Raw genomic sequence first — 15911 nt, 5'->3', positions numbered from 1 at the left:
AATGGGGAGTGATAGCAGGAGCCTTTGATCCCAGCACTCTGGAGAGAGAAGCAAGTGTGCTTTGTAAGTTGGAGGCCAGTCTGATCTACATAGAAACCCTGTCTAAAAAGAACAACAAAAGGATGGCCAGATAGCTGATAAAACATTAATTTTGGATGGGTTGGGTATTTATAAAAGAGCTTAGCATTTTTCATAAACTTCATAAATTGGGTAGGCACTATCTAATCTGTCATTTGAGGGCCTAGATATGGCAAAAGAGCTGGCAAAGACAGCACTCTGGCTAAAATGGGTTAAGTACCTTCTGTCTTTTGACCAATTGTCCTGACCATCAAGTCTCCAACCACAGACTAGGACTTACTCATTAACTCCTCAGTTTTTATTTAAACACCTGACTTTGTATCGAAACTATTACCATCTTGTTTCCTGTATTTCCATCGTTTGCAGGCCACAGATCATGAGATTCTTTAACTTTCATGATCACTTGAGCCAATCTCTCATAATAAATTTGTGTGTACCCATGCATGTTCACCCATGTGAGTATACACATTCTATTAGTTCTACTTATCTTGAGGCACTCTAGAATCATCTTAACTTACATTGGTTCTCTGTTTTCTGAGGATGGGACTAAGGGGCCCAGTACATGCTAGGCCCTACCACTGAGCTACAGCTGCAGCTTAACTTCCTAATTCTGGTAGGTCATAATTGATTTGAGAAATTATGAATGGAAAGTAATTTTTTAGAACTTACGTGTTTAATATGAAATCGTGATTCTAGGGATCAAACCCAGGTTGCCAGACATGCTAGACAAATGTTCAAACACTGATCTACACCTATGGCCCTAAGACATCAATCATTTGATATACCTTCAGTTCTGATAATTTCATCAGCATAATAAATTGGCTCTTCACCAAAAAATAAAATAAAATAAAATAAAACATACATCTAAGAATCAGAATGTATTTGGAAGTAGGTCCACTGCTTAAGTAACTTGTTAAAATGAAGTCATACTGAATTAGAGTAGCCAATAGAGATAATGCCATGTGACAATGAAAACAAAGACTGGAGTAACACAGCTGCAAGTCAGGAACACAAAGACTGTCAGGAAACTTCTAGAAATCCAGGGAGACAAAGAAGAGTTCCTGTAGATTCAGAAGGAACACAGTGCCTTCATTTTAGACATGTGAGACAAATATTTGCAGTTTTAAGACATTCCACATCTTATACTTGGCTATAGAAGTTCTAGAAAATAAGTAGGGAATTCTAGTTTGGGAATTACTTTTTTATACAAATTTTATAGCTTGCAGTTGTTACAGTGCTGTTAATGAAAAGTGCATCCTGTTCTGATTACTAGTTTTGTTTTTCAAGACAGGGTTTCTCTGTGTAACAGCCCTGGCTTTCCTGGAACTCACTCTGTAAACCAGGCTGGCCTTGAACTCAGAGATCTGCCTGCCTCTGCCTCTTGAGTGCTAGGATTAAAGATACGTACCACCACTGCCTGGCACAGAAGGGGACTTTTTATTCTCTAGAAAACTTTATGGTCTTCTACTTAGACCTGGAATTCTGGAATTTTATGATTATGTGATAATTATCAAGGACATGCAAAAAAGACTACTCCAAAGGAGCAGAGAAGATGTAGCTCAGTAGTTGGACATTGTGTAGCATACGTAAGTCTGTGGGTTTGAGCTCAGGCACTGAAACAGAGGTAGAAAGAGGAAAAGTTAAGTAATGTGAAACCCCAGTTCATAAGAATAGTTCCTATCAGCATAGAAAACCCACATAATTTGCATGGCGCATGAGGAAGCTTGAAGATGACTGCCCATTGTTGGAATTCAAGTAAGTCATGATGGGGAATGTTCTTCTGTATATATGTTTGTCTTATCAGTTGATGAATAAAACACTGATTGGCTAGGCAGGATGATAGGTAGGACCGGACCAGGAGACAGGGAAGATTCTGGGAAGTGTAGGCAGAGAGGAGTCATCATGTGATCCCAGGAAGTGAAGTACCTGGGCAGAAACTGCCACTAGCTAGCCAGACAGGCAGGAAGTGACGTAGCTGGGCAGAATCGGAATATAAGTAGGGACAAACAAGAAATTGCTCTTCTCTGTGGAGATGTAGCAGTCAAAGGAGTTGCAAGTCCTTTAAGCGAAGACCTCGCGGAAATACTTAGATTGACAGAAATGAGTTAATAAGACAGAGCTACCCAATAAGAAATGCTAGTCACTGGCCAAGTTTCATAATTAATATAGCATCTGCGTGTTCATTTGGGGCTGACACGGCAGTGGCAAGAAGAATGCTCATAACAAGGTCTCACACAAAATTCTGTATTGACTCTACCTAGTAACAAGTAGAAAACTGTAGTTGAATGGAAAAAGTGGATCACTTATTCAATCCGTTAGGTATTAAAACAATCCTGTCCTGGAGGTGTTGAGAACTTAGCACAGACCAAGGGCTTTGCTGGTTATATTCAAATTCCATAAAAATCATTTCACTTATATAAGGGACTAAAAGGATTTGGGTTCACTACATTTTCAGAAGTGGCCCTATAAGGGGCTGGAGAGATGGCATAACCATTAGAACTGGCTGCTCTTCCAGACAATCTGGGGATTTTGGGTTAGATTCCCAACTCCCATATGGTAGCCCACAACCATCTTTAACGTCAGTTCTAAAACATTCTATGCCCTCATGTGGCTTCCTTAAGCACCAGCCATGTAAATGATGCACAGACATTCATGTAGGTAAAACCCTTATGAATACAAAAACAGTTTTTTGGGTTTTTTTTTTTTTTCAAACTAGAAATTCTCTCTCTCTCTCTCTCTCTCTCTCTCTCTCTCTCTCTCTCTCTCTCTCTCTCTCTCCTGTCACACACACACACACACACACACACACACACACGTCATACTTCATTCACAAAATACTTTGAATTGACCAATTAAAAGCGTGACTTTGTGGTGCCTAGAGCACCTTCTCTCCGGGTCAACTACTATGCACCTACTCCCCTTCTGCTCAAACAGACTCGTGGCAAAGATCCGAACTGTGGATTTTTAAAAGTAAACCAATCTGGGATATTAACACTTAAAGCCTCGGACATGGGAGAAACCGGCCGAGAGACAGTCAGTGTGCAAGTCCAAGGTCAGAGGCTGCCGAAGATCAAGCAGGGCCTGGAACTAATAACACGACTCCCCGAGGCAGGACACAAGTCGGGATATCGGTTCTTTGCAAGCGCGGGTGGTTGGAAGTGGGCGAGCACAGACCACAGCCGCACAGCCTCACCCGCCACAGCTCTGCGGGGGAACCCGCATCCTTCCGGCTCTCGCGTTGCTTCCATCCTCACCCTTCCGGCTTCCGGTCCCGTCCACCAAGGGCTCTCTGCCGTCATTTCCTGCGGGTCTGCATCGCCGAAGAGAAGATGGCGGCGCTGGGGGAACCCGTCCGGCTGGAGAGGGGTGAGTGCGGCAGCTCTCGCGGCCGCGGTGGGTGGCGCGGGTGGAGACTGACGGAGGGCTCCGCCGGCCGGAGCGAAGGCGAAGTGGCCGGGACGCTGACACCCGGAGCGCCTTCCCGGCCTTCGGGCTGGGCGCTGCTTGTGGGAGGAGCTGGCCGGAGCCCTTAGTTCACTGACGGTGGGCGCAGCTCGGTTCCTTGGACCTGCCCAGGGCTGCAGGCATGCAGTGAGCACTGCAGAAGCGGCGTCCAGCCTCCTAAATCCCCCCAAAAAGCAAGTCCCGCCACGCCGTTCGGGACTGCCTGCCTCCATTGCCCCTGTGCGAGTGTGCCCGCCTGCCTTGGTTCATACGCTTGGCACACACAGGCACATTCCCGCATAATAAACTCCCTCGCCCCCATTTAAACACACACTCCCTCATTACTTTGACCGTGACCTCCTGGGCTTTGAGTTGGTGTGTCTTGGCTTTTGCAGTCCTTCCAGTCACGGAGGGGATGCTTTAAAAACAAGCCAACTGACTTGTTCTTGCAAAGGAGATTACATAACGAGGTGGAGTAGTGGTTGTTTAAGTGCGGTGCTGTTCCTTACTTATATGCCCTACAGTTGCAAACTTGGTGGGTTGATTGCTGCTTAGAGCAAACAGTCAAGAAAAATAAAACCTATTGTGGAAATACTCTACCAGTGACCAGTTGCAGATTTCCAACTTTGTACTCTGCCCTGCCCAGATTCTTAGATTTCAAACAGCAGGAGCAAGCTTTTTACAATTGGAAGCCATAGGAGTAAGGAAGTACCTGTTAAGCATTTTGAGTACTGTTGGCAAACGAATCTGGAGTGGAGTTTGACACTACTTTGCATATATTATTATTAACAATTAAACTTTCCATTACTATTGTCCAAGAAGGAAATAATTTAAAAGTGGGTGCACTTAAAAGAACCACTTTCCTAGGACTTTTTTCTCTCCAGCCCATCAGGGCTTTAATTAAAGCAGCATTTTATGACAGAGGGTAGCTTGGGAAAGACTCAGATAGGCTTATAGCTGTGACATTTTCTTCTTAAGCGTAATGTCACTGTGCTTTGTAGACAGGAGCAAATCTGCTGGTGTTAACCAGAATGATTAGAGGTTTCTAACAAGTTGGTATTCTTTGTACTTTTAAATGAAGTACAAACTGTGGACCCTTATCCTCTGGCATTTGCCTTTTGCTGTTAGAGTTTCCAGTTACAGTAGAAAATGCAAAATATCAGCAGGGATAAAGTACCAGTTGATTGTTGCCAGTTAACAGGATCAGCAAATCAGATGGCTTCAAGTCTTCTTTTGGTAGAGGATTCTAACAGACCGAACAGATACTCTAAATAGTTCACAGGAAAATACCAGCACATGTGACCAAGTTCCTGATCAAAATGCAGTTCAGTCAAACTTAGTGGGCATATATTTGGTACAGTTTAGGCTTAATAGAGTTTTGAGCTTGTTTCTAAGTGTAGCTTATTAATTAGCTGGACTCCCCTCCCTTCTTTCCACCACATTTGAGTAATGAGTTGAGGCATTGTACATGTTAGGTGAGCACTCTACCACTGAGCTACATTCCTAGGCCTATTTATAGGTTTTTCGTGTGGATAATAAATTGGAACTTTGTAAATCAACAACTCCTGAAACAACATATACTAGCCATTATGGAGGTGGGAAACCAGAGGAAAGGTGGTCTGTTTGATTAAAAAGAGTTTAAACTTTTATTATCTAAAACTGAATCAACTTTTTGCTTCTCGCTAAGTTTATTTGGGCTTTTTTTATCAGCAAATGCAAAGAAGAGTCCTTCCCAAGTCTATGAAGTAAATATCTGGTTCTTTACTGTATCATGAAATCAAAAAACTTCCTCCACTTAAGTCAAAGTATTCAAAGATTAGAATATATAGAATAGTAGGTATTCTAGTCTTTGGAAGTAAATGAACACAATTAAAATTTACTGAAGTTCCGGTTGATTAGTGGTATTAATACACTGAGACTTGGGTTCAGAAAAACCTTGGGGGGGGGTCAGAACAGAGGTCATGATTAATAGTGTTATAACATGAATCTTTATTTCTTTAGTTCTTTGTTCATAAAACACATTTGTACATTTCCCAATCACAGTAACTGAGCGAGCGTGCGTGCATGCGTGTGTATGTGTGCAACGGTGGTAGAGGCCAGACAAAGTCAGATCCCTAGAAACTAGAATTTTAGGAAATTGTGAGATGCCCAAGTGGGTGCTGGGAATCAGGAAGTGCTCTTAACTGCTGAACCAACTCTCTAGCCCCTAATCTCTTAATATTTCTTAAGATTAGTCTTAAGATTAGTCCATAGCAGTGTGGCATATCTGTGCTTGTGAGGCTTTTTAGTTCTTTTCTTCCAAATGAGGTACTATTTAGTCTGTTACAGTGAAAGGCTGCAACACAGCCTGGGAATTCCAAGGTCACATACAAGCATTAAGACCAGGTTGATAAAGCTATTTTTTTTTTTTTTCTTTCTGTTTTGTAAACCATGTCTGGACATTTTCAAATTAAAAGTGTTAGCAATCTTCACAGCTAATTGCATTTCCATGTGTCATTGAACAGTCTGCGTGTGCATATGTATCATGTTTTGCTTCCAGAAGTAACAGTGGTACCACTAGCACATGCTCTCTGGTACTGGTTGGCTGCTTTGGTTACTAGTGAGATGATAGTGTAAATTTTTATTGGCTGAATAATGCAGGATAAGCCCGGCGATGATAGGGCATGCCTTTAGTCCCAGCACTTGTTCTCCATGAGTTTGAGGCCAGCCTAGTCTACAAAGCTACACACACAGAAACCATGTCTCAAAAAAAAACAAAAAATCATGATAATACTAATAGCTTTTCGTATTAAAGATTTTTTTCTTATCTATACAATATTATTTGTCTTTGGGAAAATTTAGGGTTTTTTGTTGTTGTTTGGGGGGTTGTTTGTTTTGTTTTTTGGTTATTTGCTTTGTTTTGGGGGCAATATTGAAACCCAAGCTGGCCTTTAACAGGAGGTGGTCATCCTGCCTCTGTCTCTGGAGTGAGAATTATTCATATTGGGACCACCTGGATAGCCTTTGGATTAATCTTAGTTGCTACAAAGTTCTAAAGGGATGAGGAGAATCCTTAGCACGAATTAATCATTTGTGTTTTGTTTCCCTGTAGATATCTGCAGAGCAATTGAACTATTGGAAAAACTACAGAGGAGTGGAGAGGTGCCACCACAGAAACTTCAGGCATTGCAAAGAGTCCTTCAGAGTGAGTTCTGCAATGCTGTGAGGGAGGTGAGTTAACATGATTTATATTTCCTCACATTTTGAGTTAATTAGCTATAGAAATACATTGAAATCTATATTCAGAAATACAGTACTCAACCTGTAATGCCAACACTTGGAAGGGTGAAGCAGGCAGAAGAATTCCCATGAGATACAGGCCAGCCTGGTCTCCAAAGTGCATTGTAGACCAGCCTGCCTGAAAAAAGATAAGAAGAGAGGTGGGGCAGGGAAGAAAACATTAGAACTGGTCTTGGCTCTCATTGTTTTTTAATCTTTAGCTGGGTGTATGGCTCAGTGGTAGATTTTGTACATGTCTAGCTTTTATAAAATCCTGGGTTCAGCCCCTAGAACCACCACCAAAAGAGAAAGAAGAATTTCCTTTGAAATTCCTAATAGAAAAGCATTTACATTTTACAAAGATATCTTTGGGAAACTTCAATGTATTTGGTAACTCCTCAGAGAACTTGAACATAGATGTATCCCAAAACTTACATATGAAAACTTTGTGATTTACAGGTATATGAACATGTTTATGAAACTGTGGACATCAGTAGCAGCCCTGAAGTGAGAGCGAATGCAACTGCAAAGGTAAAGGTTTTCATTGACCAAAAGTGGGGCTGGCGAGATAGTTTAGTGGGTAAAGTGCATGTTGTTATGCAAACACTAGGACCTGAGTCCAGATCCCTAACTCCCAAGTAAATGCTCAGCATAACAGTGTCTATAACTGTGGTGCTGGAGGGGTGAGGAGGTAAATATCCTGGGGGTTCTCCGCCCAGTGAGTCAGCACACATGTGCTCACACAGAGACACACAGGTTGTCTATACATGTGTGTGTGTGTGTGTGTGTGTGTGTGTGTGTGTGTGTGTGTATACATATGTATGTTTACTGTATAAATAGTGCAGAAGTCATAAATTGAAGATGTAATATGCAGTTACTAGATACATAGTAAGCTGTGGAAACTAGCTTATGTCCAAACCATACTATACTTCTCAGGTACTAAGAAATAGGAATGTTTTATTGGCTTTGTAAGATATTTTGTGATACTGTTTAGATGGCACATTGAAAGTACAACAGTGTGTATATCGTGCCTCTTATTCTATTCAGTACATTATACAGATTTATGATTGAAGCATTAATTTTATAACTGATGGGGGTGACTTTCTTATTGATGAGGAAGTATCAAAGTTAGACTACTTTCCTTGCGACACACAGCAATAAGTTAATGGTAATCCTCGAGACCCTAGGGTAAGCCCTAACATTCTTTTGGATTTTCCCTTGACTTTGGCCCTATACATATTGGATAGTGTTGGTCCTAGGCCACCTCCTCTGGGCTGTAGAGTGTGTGTGTGTGTGTTGGGGTTTTTTGTTTTTGTTTTGTTTTTTGTACCAGTGTTGTTTTCCTCAAATAACTCAGACATTGAGCTAGATGTAGATCATGTATGCTTACAATACATTAATTTATACTACACGTACTTAGTATAGTAGCAGGCTATTCTTTTTATTTTTATATTTTGTGCATTGGTAAAATGCCTGCATGTGCTTCTGTTTGAAGGTATCAGTTCTTGGAGTTACACAGTTGTGAGCTACAATTTGGGTGCTGGGAATTGAACCTAGGTCCTTTGGAAGAGCAGTCGGTGCTCTTTAACCACTGAGCCATTTCTCTAGCCCCCATGCAGGCTATTTTTTTATTGCTAGTTACTGGTTCACAAAGGGAAGTACTAGAATCTTCATTAAGTATAGGTACTTAGATGTGTAAGTTTCTTTTGTCATAGTCACTAAATACATAGAAACTTGGAGTTTGGGGATTGTGGGGTTTATAGAGTATCTGCCTAGCATGCAAAAGGCTTTGAGTTCCATCCATCCTTACTACCACGTAAAATCCAGTGTGGTGACATGCCTCTGATCCCACCATTTGGGAGATAGTTGTAGGAGGAGTAGAAAGTTGAGGTTATTCTTGGTTCTGTAACATGTTTGGGCCAGCCTGGGCTAAATGAGGCCCTGTCTCAGAAAAGGAAAGAAACATTCTTTTTTGCAGGTTTTGTCAGCACACTTGCAATACAGCACTTTAGGCTGAGCTGTGAAGATGAAGAATTTGAAATTGTTCCTCCCTTGCTTCTGTAACTCAGAATTTACAGCGCTTATGAGCCTTAGTTCTGTTTGTAAAATGGGAACTTTTTAGTGCTTCCGAGATAGCAGTTGGTATTCAGTAAGTCTCAACATCTTTCCCCTTCCTTCTTCTCATTTTTTGTTTTTCCATTCAGTATCCATAATGAAAATGGTATCCTTAAAAAGAAAAAGAAACAGAATGTAAACCTATATTAGAATATAATTAGACACAGTTCTGTCTCTTCTATTTCGTGTTTTTGGTGTAACTAGATACTTTAACTAAAGCAACAAAAAATATTCATATGGGTTATATGTATCCTTCCTTGTCTGAATATTGACTTATTTCTTGAAATTTTTGTTATTTAGTATTTGGTATAAACAATATAGCAGCTATGAGCTCATTTAAGGACAGATTTATGTAGATAGGTTGTGTCGCCCAGGGGCCCCTGAAGGAACTGGTCTATATGCTCTGAAGCTCAGAGCTGTTGGCATCCTCAGGGAGGGCTTCCCCTCTTAATATCAATACATCTCTCTGCTTGGCAAACCTTCTTGACCAACCCTGTACACATACACATGTAGCACATATTTCAGAAGTTAACTTCCTACATAATCTCTGAGTATTTATCATTTTCATTTATCTCCTACAAACATGTTTGACTTTCAGTGAAGTTGTATGAGCTCACACATGAAAAGCTTTGTGGTTCAGAAGTGCCTTTGGCAGGCTAGAGATCACATGCTTAGCATATCTGAGTCCCTAGGCTCAAACCCCAGCACCTCAAAAATAAGTTATGTTCTTAGATGTGTGCATTTCTCTTCCAGGCTACTGTTGCTGCATTTGCTGCCAGTGAAGGGCACTCCCATCCCCGAGTTGTTGAGTTACCAAAAACAGAAGAGGGCCTTGGATTCAATATCATGGGAGGAAAAGAACAAAACTCACCAATCTATATTTCGAGGATAATTCCAGGTGGAATTGCTGACAGACATGGGGGTCTCAAACGAGGAGATCAGCTACTTTCAGTCAATGGAGTGGTAAAGATAAATCTGTTTACATTTGTTTAATGCAGTAATGTGTTGTAGCCACTTGGGGGTGCACTGGAGCAATGGAATCATAAGATGAAAGGAAAAATTTCTGAGACTGAGTTAAAATCCCTTGAGAGAAACTCAGTACAGTTCAGTGTTGTGTGGTTGTTTTGATTTGCTGGTGATAGTGGAGGTTGTTGTTGGGCTGAACACCAACCTCAGAATAATAGGTGACCACTTGACCACTAAGTTGCATCCTCAGCCCAGTACTTTAAGTGTGCCTGTAGAACAGCTCACAGACTCTGGACTGACATCTGGAGAACCTGCATGGGACTGAACTAGGCCCTCTGAATGTGGGTGACAGTTATGTGGCATGATCTGTTTCGGGAGGAGCCCTTGCAATGGGATCAGGACCCATCCCAGGTTCATGAACTGCCTTTTTGGAGTGCATTCCTTATGGTGGGATATCTTGCTCAGCTATCATACAAATGGAGGGGCTTTGTCCTTACTCAGCTTGATCTGCCAGACTTTGTTGATTCCCTAAGGAAGGCCTTAGTTCTCTGAGGAGTTGATGGGGGGGGGGCAAGAGAAGGAGAGGAAGGGGGAACTGAGATTAGTATTTACAATCCTTGAGTGTATACAAATGTGTATCATAGGATTTCACATTGATTAAAGTGATGAAGTAAGATTATTATTATTTTTATAGTGCTGAAATAATGTAACATTTAAAATTTTTACTTGTGTATTAAACATTTTTATAGGTTGGCCTACTTGTAAACATGTTTACTTGTTCATTGTTGGATTACTTGTTAATTGTGTCTTTGTGTGTGCATTTTTCAGAGTGTTGAAGGAGAGCATCACGAGAAAGCTGTAGAGCTACTGAAAGCAGCCCAAGGGAAGGTTAAATTAGTTGTACGGTATACACCAAAAGTCTTGGAAGAAATGGAATCACGCTTTGAAAAAATGAGATCAGCAAAACGCAGACAACAGACCTAATCTTTTAAAAACTTTGTGTTCCTCTTTGCTTTTAGCTAGAAAAGTTGTCCTGTGACCTACTGATGGCCTCGATGCCAGTGATTGTAAACCACCAGAAACTTCCGTGAAATCTTCTTGCCATTTTATAAATGCCTATTTTAGCATCACTTATGGTTGTAGAGAAGCATACACTTTTTTTCTCACGAGAAAAAGTAAAAGGTGATGAGGGCAGTTCTGTCCTGCTGTTTTTACAGGCCTTTTTCAAATGCAGATTTTGTCACAAAGTTGTTATAGATTTTTAAAAATGCTTTTTTAATATTAAAATGTACTTTTACATTCTTAATCTTTTTTTAAAAAGAGCTTTTCTTCATTTGGCAACTTATTTACAAATAACAGTTCTCCAATATTTCCTTTTGCTTACTGCAGTTTCTTTGTGAAATTTCTTTTCAATTTTCCAAAATATTACAACTAGCAGTCTTGCCTTCAGCAGTTTGTCACATTGAATGTTGGCATTGCTGCTGCGTTTTGTACTTAGAACATACATAAAATATCTGTAATCAGTGGTAAATCATCGCTATCGTGGAACCTTTTTTATTTAAACAGTGTAAAGGTGTTCATTTATACTGATTTGTAAAAGTAAGTTTTTAAACACTGAAGCAATCATTGCTAAATATGTATTTCATAATATTTAAGCAGTGAAGCGAGAGGATGTAATTTGATTATTAGCATTGCTGATTAAATCCCTTATTTATATTTAACAATATGTCATAAATTATAAATGCAAACAGGTTCAGATTTCAACTTTTCAAGTTTTTTATGCTATTCATTTATATTTAAATACATTTCTCGTATTTCAGTTCTTCCATGCCTGGAGATGAGTCAGTTTGTGCTGAGAAAAATGAAAATAAGACAAAGGAATAATTTCAAGTGTGGAGCCTGAAGAGCCCAACATAATTACTGTTCAGCTTCAGTTCCAATCCCAGAGAGGGAGAGGAGGCAGGATTTGTTTAGATACAGAAACAGGCAGCTTCTTAAGTCTCACAATGAGTGGGATTCAGAATCCTTATCTTTATGATTTAGATAGCAATGGGAGTTTGAACGATGCTTTGTACCATTTGTCCACTGGATGTCACCATTTTACTAAAAGGCAGCTATTGATGTGTGATTATGACTAAGTCTTCTAAAAGCTAAAATCAAAGTTGATTCATTTTCAGTCACAGATTATAGGAACATAAAGGGTTGAAGTGATAATATTGAGAAAATGTTGGGTTGAAATGCAGGAATTTATCATAATTATGACTTTATTTTATTTTTCTTTTAAAAATGGGCATTTTGTAACATTCCTTCAGGAAGAATGGAAGTGTGTACATGTTTTGCATGTTTGTAAGCACTGTCAGTCTTACAGGATATCTGCAGCTTTCAGTGATTTTCAGAGTAACAATCAATCAGCATTGTTATTTATCATTTAGGAATTGAACACTGGATTGTGCATGGTTGAATGTCTTTAGTCCACTACAAAATGTGCTTGATATTGATAGCATCATGTTGAATTGTATATTTTCAAAATTAGCTGGTGTGTTTTTAAAATGTTGAGACCAAAGTAGTATAGAAAAGTATGACATATTTTAATTGTAGATTATTAGAGGTATTTGTTGTAAAACATATATATTAAAGTTGGTGCATAGAGAACAGTAATATTATTGTTGTGCTCGTATCCCTACACCATAGGGCAAGTACACCCTGGGGAAATCTTGTGTCAGCCTGGCTACTATGGCTGCAGTTGCTCCTGAGGGCGCATCAGCGTTCCCTTACAATTATAGCTTCCCGGTTCATGTTTCAGCGATTGCAGAATTTCAGCCAAGTTACATTTCTTTTCTTTTTCTTTTTTTTTTTTAGTTTGTTGAGTAAGCTTTTTCTTCTGCAGTAATTCACAATCTGTTCTTTGTGTGGGCTGCTACCTATTTATAATTCGTAAAATAAAAGTAACTTAAAGGAGCCAAATACATAGCTTTGCTTGGTATTGAGCATGAGTAGCAATAGCTTGCTTTCATTGATGCAATTCTCTTATCTCAGAATTTTAAATATTGACCATAGGAAAACTCAGTGGCAAGTGTACAGTAGTCTTCTTGTGTAATAAGGAAGTGAAGGAACTTTAATAAATGGACGGTTTGTGACTAAAACTAGGTATACAGTAAATATATAATAGGTGTTTGTTTCATTCGTAACTTACAAAAGCAAATTTCCCTGTGTCCCAGCTTTCCATTTATTTTTTTAAATATTTCAAAATGATTTGACTTGGTGATTTTCAACCTTAGTTGCACATTAGAATGTCCTGCAGAGCTTAGAACTTACTAATACCTAGGTCCCTTCCAATAATAGCTAAGTCAAAATCATTTCTTTATTGGTTAACAGTTTTAAATAATGTGTTTTGACCAAGTCTACCCCCAATTGCCTTTAGAAGCTCATTCTGTGTAGTTCTGATGGACACCCTAGTTTGAGGAGTACTGGTTCATGGGATTTTCGACTATACTGGATCTGGAAGCTACTTAATGATTGATTGTATTTCTTAGTACCTCCTTATGGACTTAAAAGGAATTTGGCTTATTTACAAAATAAATACAGTTTTCCTTTTTTAGGGTGTGGGGAACAGGGTCTCTACATAGCCCTGCCTGGCTGTCTTAGAATTCACTGTGTAAACCAGGCTGGCCTTTTTTTTCTTCTTAAAAAAATAAAACCAGTAATTCAGTCGTAAAATTCAGTGTTTTCTCTTTCTGCACCCTTTACTTTAAAAAAAAAAATTAAGTTATTTGAAAAAGCACGTTTAAAATTTTCAGATTTCAAACCCTGTGAGTAATGATTCTGTGCTGTGTGCGCATGGCTCCTTCGCCCATCATTACTGTACCCTGTACAATTGTAGCTTTGTTGTTGTTTTAAGGTAACCATTTTTAAAATATATTTTAAAAAGAACATATATTTGAGTAAACATACAGCATGCTAACACAGATCAAGTTTTAAAGATGAATGTGTTGATAGAACTGGCCTTGTTAGAGAATAAATAATAGTGCTTTGGGAAGAGTAGTGATCATCTGGGTGGGAAAGAAAGCCTTGTAGGTATGAGTGGAGCAGGTCATACAAGCATGTGTGTTCATTCACACATACTTCATAAAGAGACTGCACTAGATAAACAACTGTTATTGCTACTCTTTTGTAACCTTGTTCCTTAAGGCTTGATGTTCTAGTTTTTAAGATCATCTTCCTGTTGTAAAATTGTATTTTGTTCAAGTACTTTGTTTACAATTAAAATGAATAAAATTTACTAGAAGATAAGGTTGTGGCTTACCTGGAAAGCATTGCCAGCATGACTTGGTGTAGACTTAAAAAATACATGTGATTATAATGTGGAATGATCATTGACATTTAAGGACTAGTGGTTGTACCTCCTGAATAAATGTCTATCTGTGCAATTTCTAACTTATGGTTTATTTCTCTTCTGGCAGCAATCTCATTTTGTAGTTTTAATTGTCCAAAATTTATGAGTAATGTTTTTTCAAAGGTTGTTGAAAATAGTTACATAACGGGGGACCATCACTTGATTATTAATTTTCAAGACGTTTTAAACTAATTTATAATTGGACATGATTTTTAAAATATTGGCAAAGATTTGATATACTTGTACTCTTTTTAGTTTGAGAAAATAATTTGGAAGGTGAAACAGTACTTTTTCAATAGCTGAATCATTTAGCAATTAAATTGTGATTCTAAGGCTTATTTAAAGTATAATTGTATGAGTCGTGCTTGTCCTTTACTTTTGACAAAACTGATAGAACTACAAACAGATGTTATTTCTGAACGCTGTGTATAAAATAACCTTTACATAGAGTAAAAGCAAAATCTGTGGTGGCTCCTGAAATAAAACTTCAGTTTCGGTATTTTGTTTGCCTTTCATAAAAAATAACTAAACAATTTTTTTTCTTCCATTATTTTAAGATGTGATGTGATGTGGCTGACAGCATAGACTGATACTCAGCTAAGTCCTATTTCGCCTCTGTACTGTGAACCTTACACAATGTACTTTTCTGTCTTGTTACAATGCCCTGCAGAACTTAGTCTCTTCTGTCATCTACAGTCAATGTATCATTGCTATCTCATTGTGTGTAAAGCCCTTTGAAGATGCCTTCATGTACTAGTTGTGTAGACCCCTCATATTAACTAACTTTAGGATCCTGTTAGCAAAAGGAAGGAAGTAGTAGGGGCAATACGGTGGCTTAGCAATTAAAGATAAATGCCACCAGGCTTAACGACCTGAATTCAAGCCCCAGGACTTGAAAGGGGAGAACCACTCTTGCAAGTTGTACTGTGACCTATATGTATGGGCAAATACACATATAAAATGAAGTTGTTAAAGTGAGTTACCATGTCAGAATGAAAATTGTTAGGAAGTCCAGTTATAATATTCATTAAATACAAAGGCAATTTGTGAGGGAGTGACCTAGACTTTATAGTCAGTGGGTTGCATGGGTAATAAAGACATAGGGTAAGGGATAGGGTAATGCTATAGCTCAGAGACAGAGTGCCCTCCTACCATACTGGAGGCCCTGGATTTGAACTCAACACCCATCCTCAAAAATTACCAGCCAGGTGGTGGTGCACACACCTTTAGTCTCAGCACTCAAGAGGCAGGCAGATCTCCATGAGTTTGAGGCTAGCCTGATCTACAATGCTAAACAAAAACACTCTGTCTCAACACTTCCCCCACCCAAAAAAGAAAGATAAATAAAATTGCCAGGATGCAGCAAAAGCAGCTGTGAGGCCTGTGGGAGAAATGTAATCTGAAAACATGAAAATTTTATTTCTGCCTTTTTTTTCTGGAAGCCTAGAGTTTAAATATGACCTGTGACCTGACCTGTAACTTGATGGTGTCCAGTGTTATGGGCTGTCTTATGTCCCTTCAGAAAAAGATGTAGAATCCTAATCCCCAACCTGACAGGGAGATAGTTGTTCCAAAAGTAACCAAGTGAAAATGGGTGATAATTTAAGACAGCCTAAATCTTTGGGGAGAGTTGAACACCAGCACCATGTCACACAAA

The 15911-nt window shown here is 39.1% G+C and overlaps 1 protein-coding gene across 1 annotated transcript; it reads left to right on the top strand.

The window, feature by feature from the left end:
* The first annotated feature begins 3341 nt into the window (after nucleotides 1–3341).
* On the top strand, nucleotides 3342–14748 carry Lin7c (lin-7 homolog C, crumbs cell polarity complex component). Its single transcript, XM_051183801.1, has 5 exons — nucleotides 3342–3444; nucleotides 6614–6732; nucleotides 7240–7311; nucleotides 9649–9858; nucleotides 10690–14748. Exons 1-5 carry the CDS (start codon nucleotides 3408–3410, stop codon nucleotides 10843–10845), a joined length of 594 nt encoding a protein of 197 aa, XP_051039758.1. The 5' UTR covers nucleotides 3342–3407; the 3' UTR covers nucleotides 10846–14748.
* The last annotated feature ends 1163 nt before the right edge of the window (nucleotides 14749–15911 follow it).

This window comes from Phodopus roborovskii, unplaced genomic scaffold (assembly GCF_943737965.1).
Source record: "Phodopus roborovskii unplaced genomic scaffold, PHOROB, whole genome shotgun sequence".
NCBI classification, from domain to species: domain Eukaryota; kingdom Metazoa; phylum Chordata; class Mammalia; order Rodentia; family Cricetidae; genus Phodopus; species Phodopus roborovskii.
This window is presented reverse-complemented; position numbering and strand designations above follow the sequence as displayed.

Excerpts from the sequence above, each read along its gene's own strand:
- Lin7c (XM_051183801.1), top strand. The coding sequence starts at position 3,408 with ATGGCGGCGCTGGGGGAACCCGTCCGGCTGGAGAGGG. Across the intron at positions 3,445-6,613 it reads ACCCGTCCGGCTGGAGAGGG|ATATCTGCAGAGCAATTGAA; the intron begins GTGAGTGCGGCA and ends GTTTCCCTGTAG. Across the intron at positions 9,859-10,689 it reads TACTTTCAGTCAATGGAGTG|AGTGTTGAAGGAGAGCATCA; the intron begins GTAAAGATAAAT and ends TGCATTTTTCAG.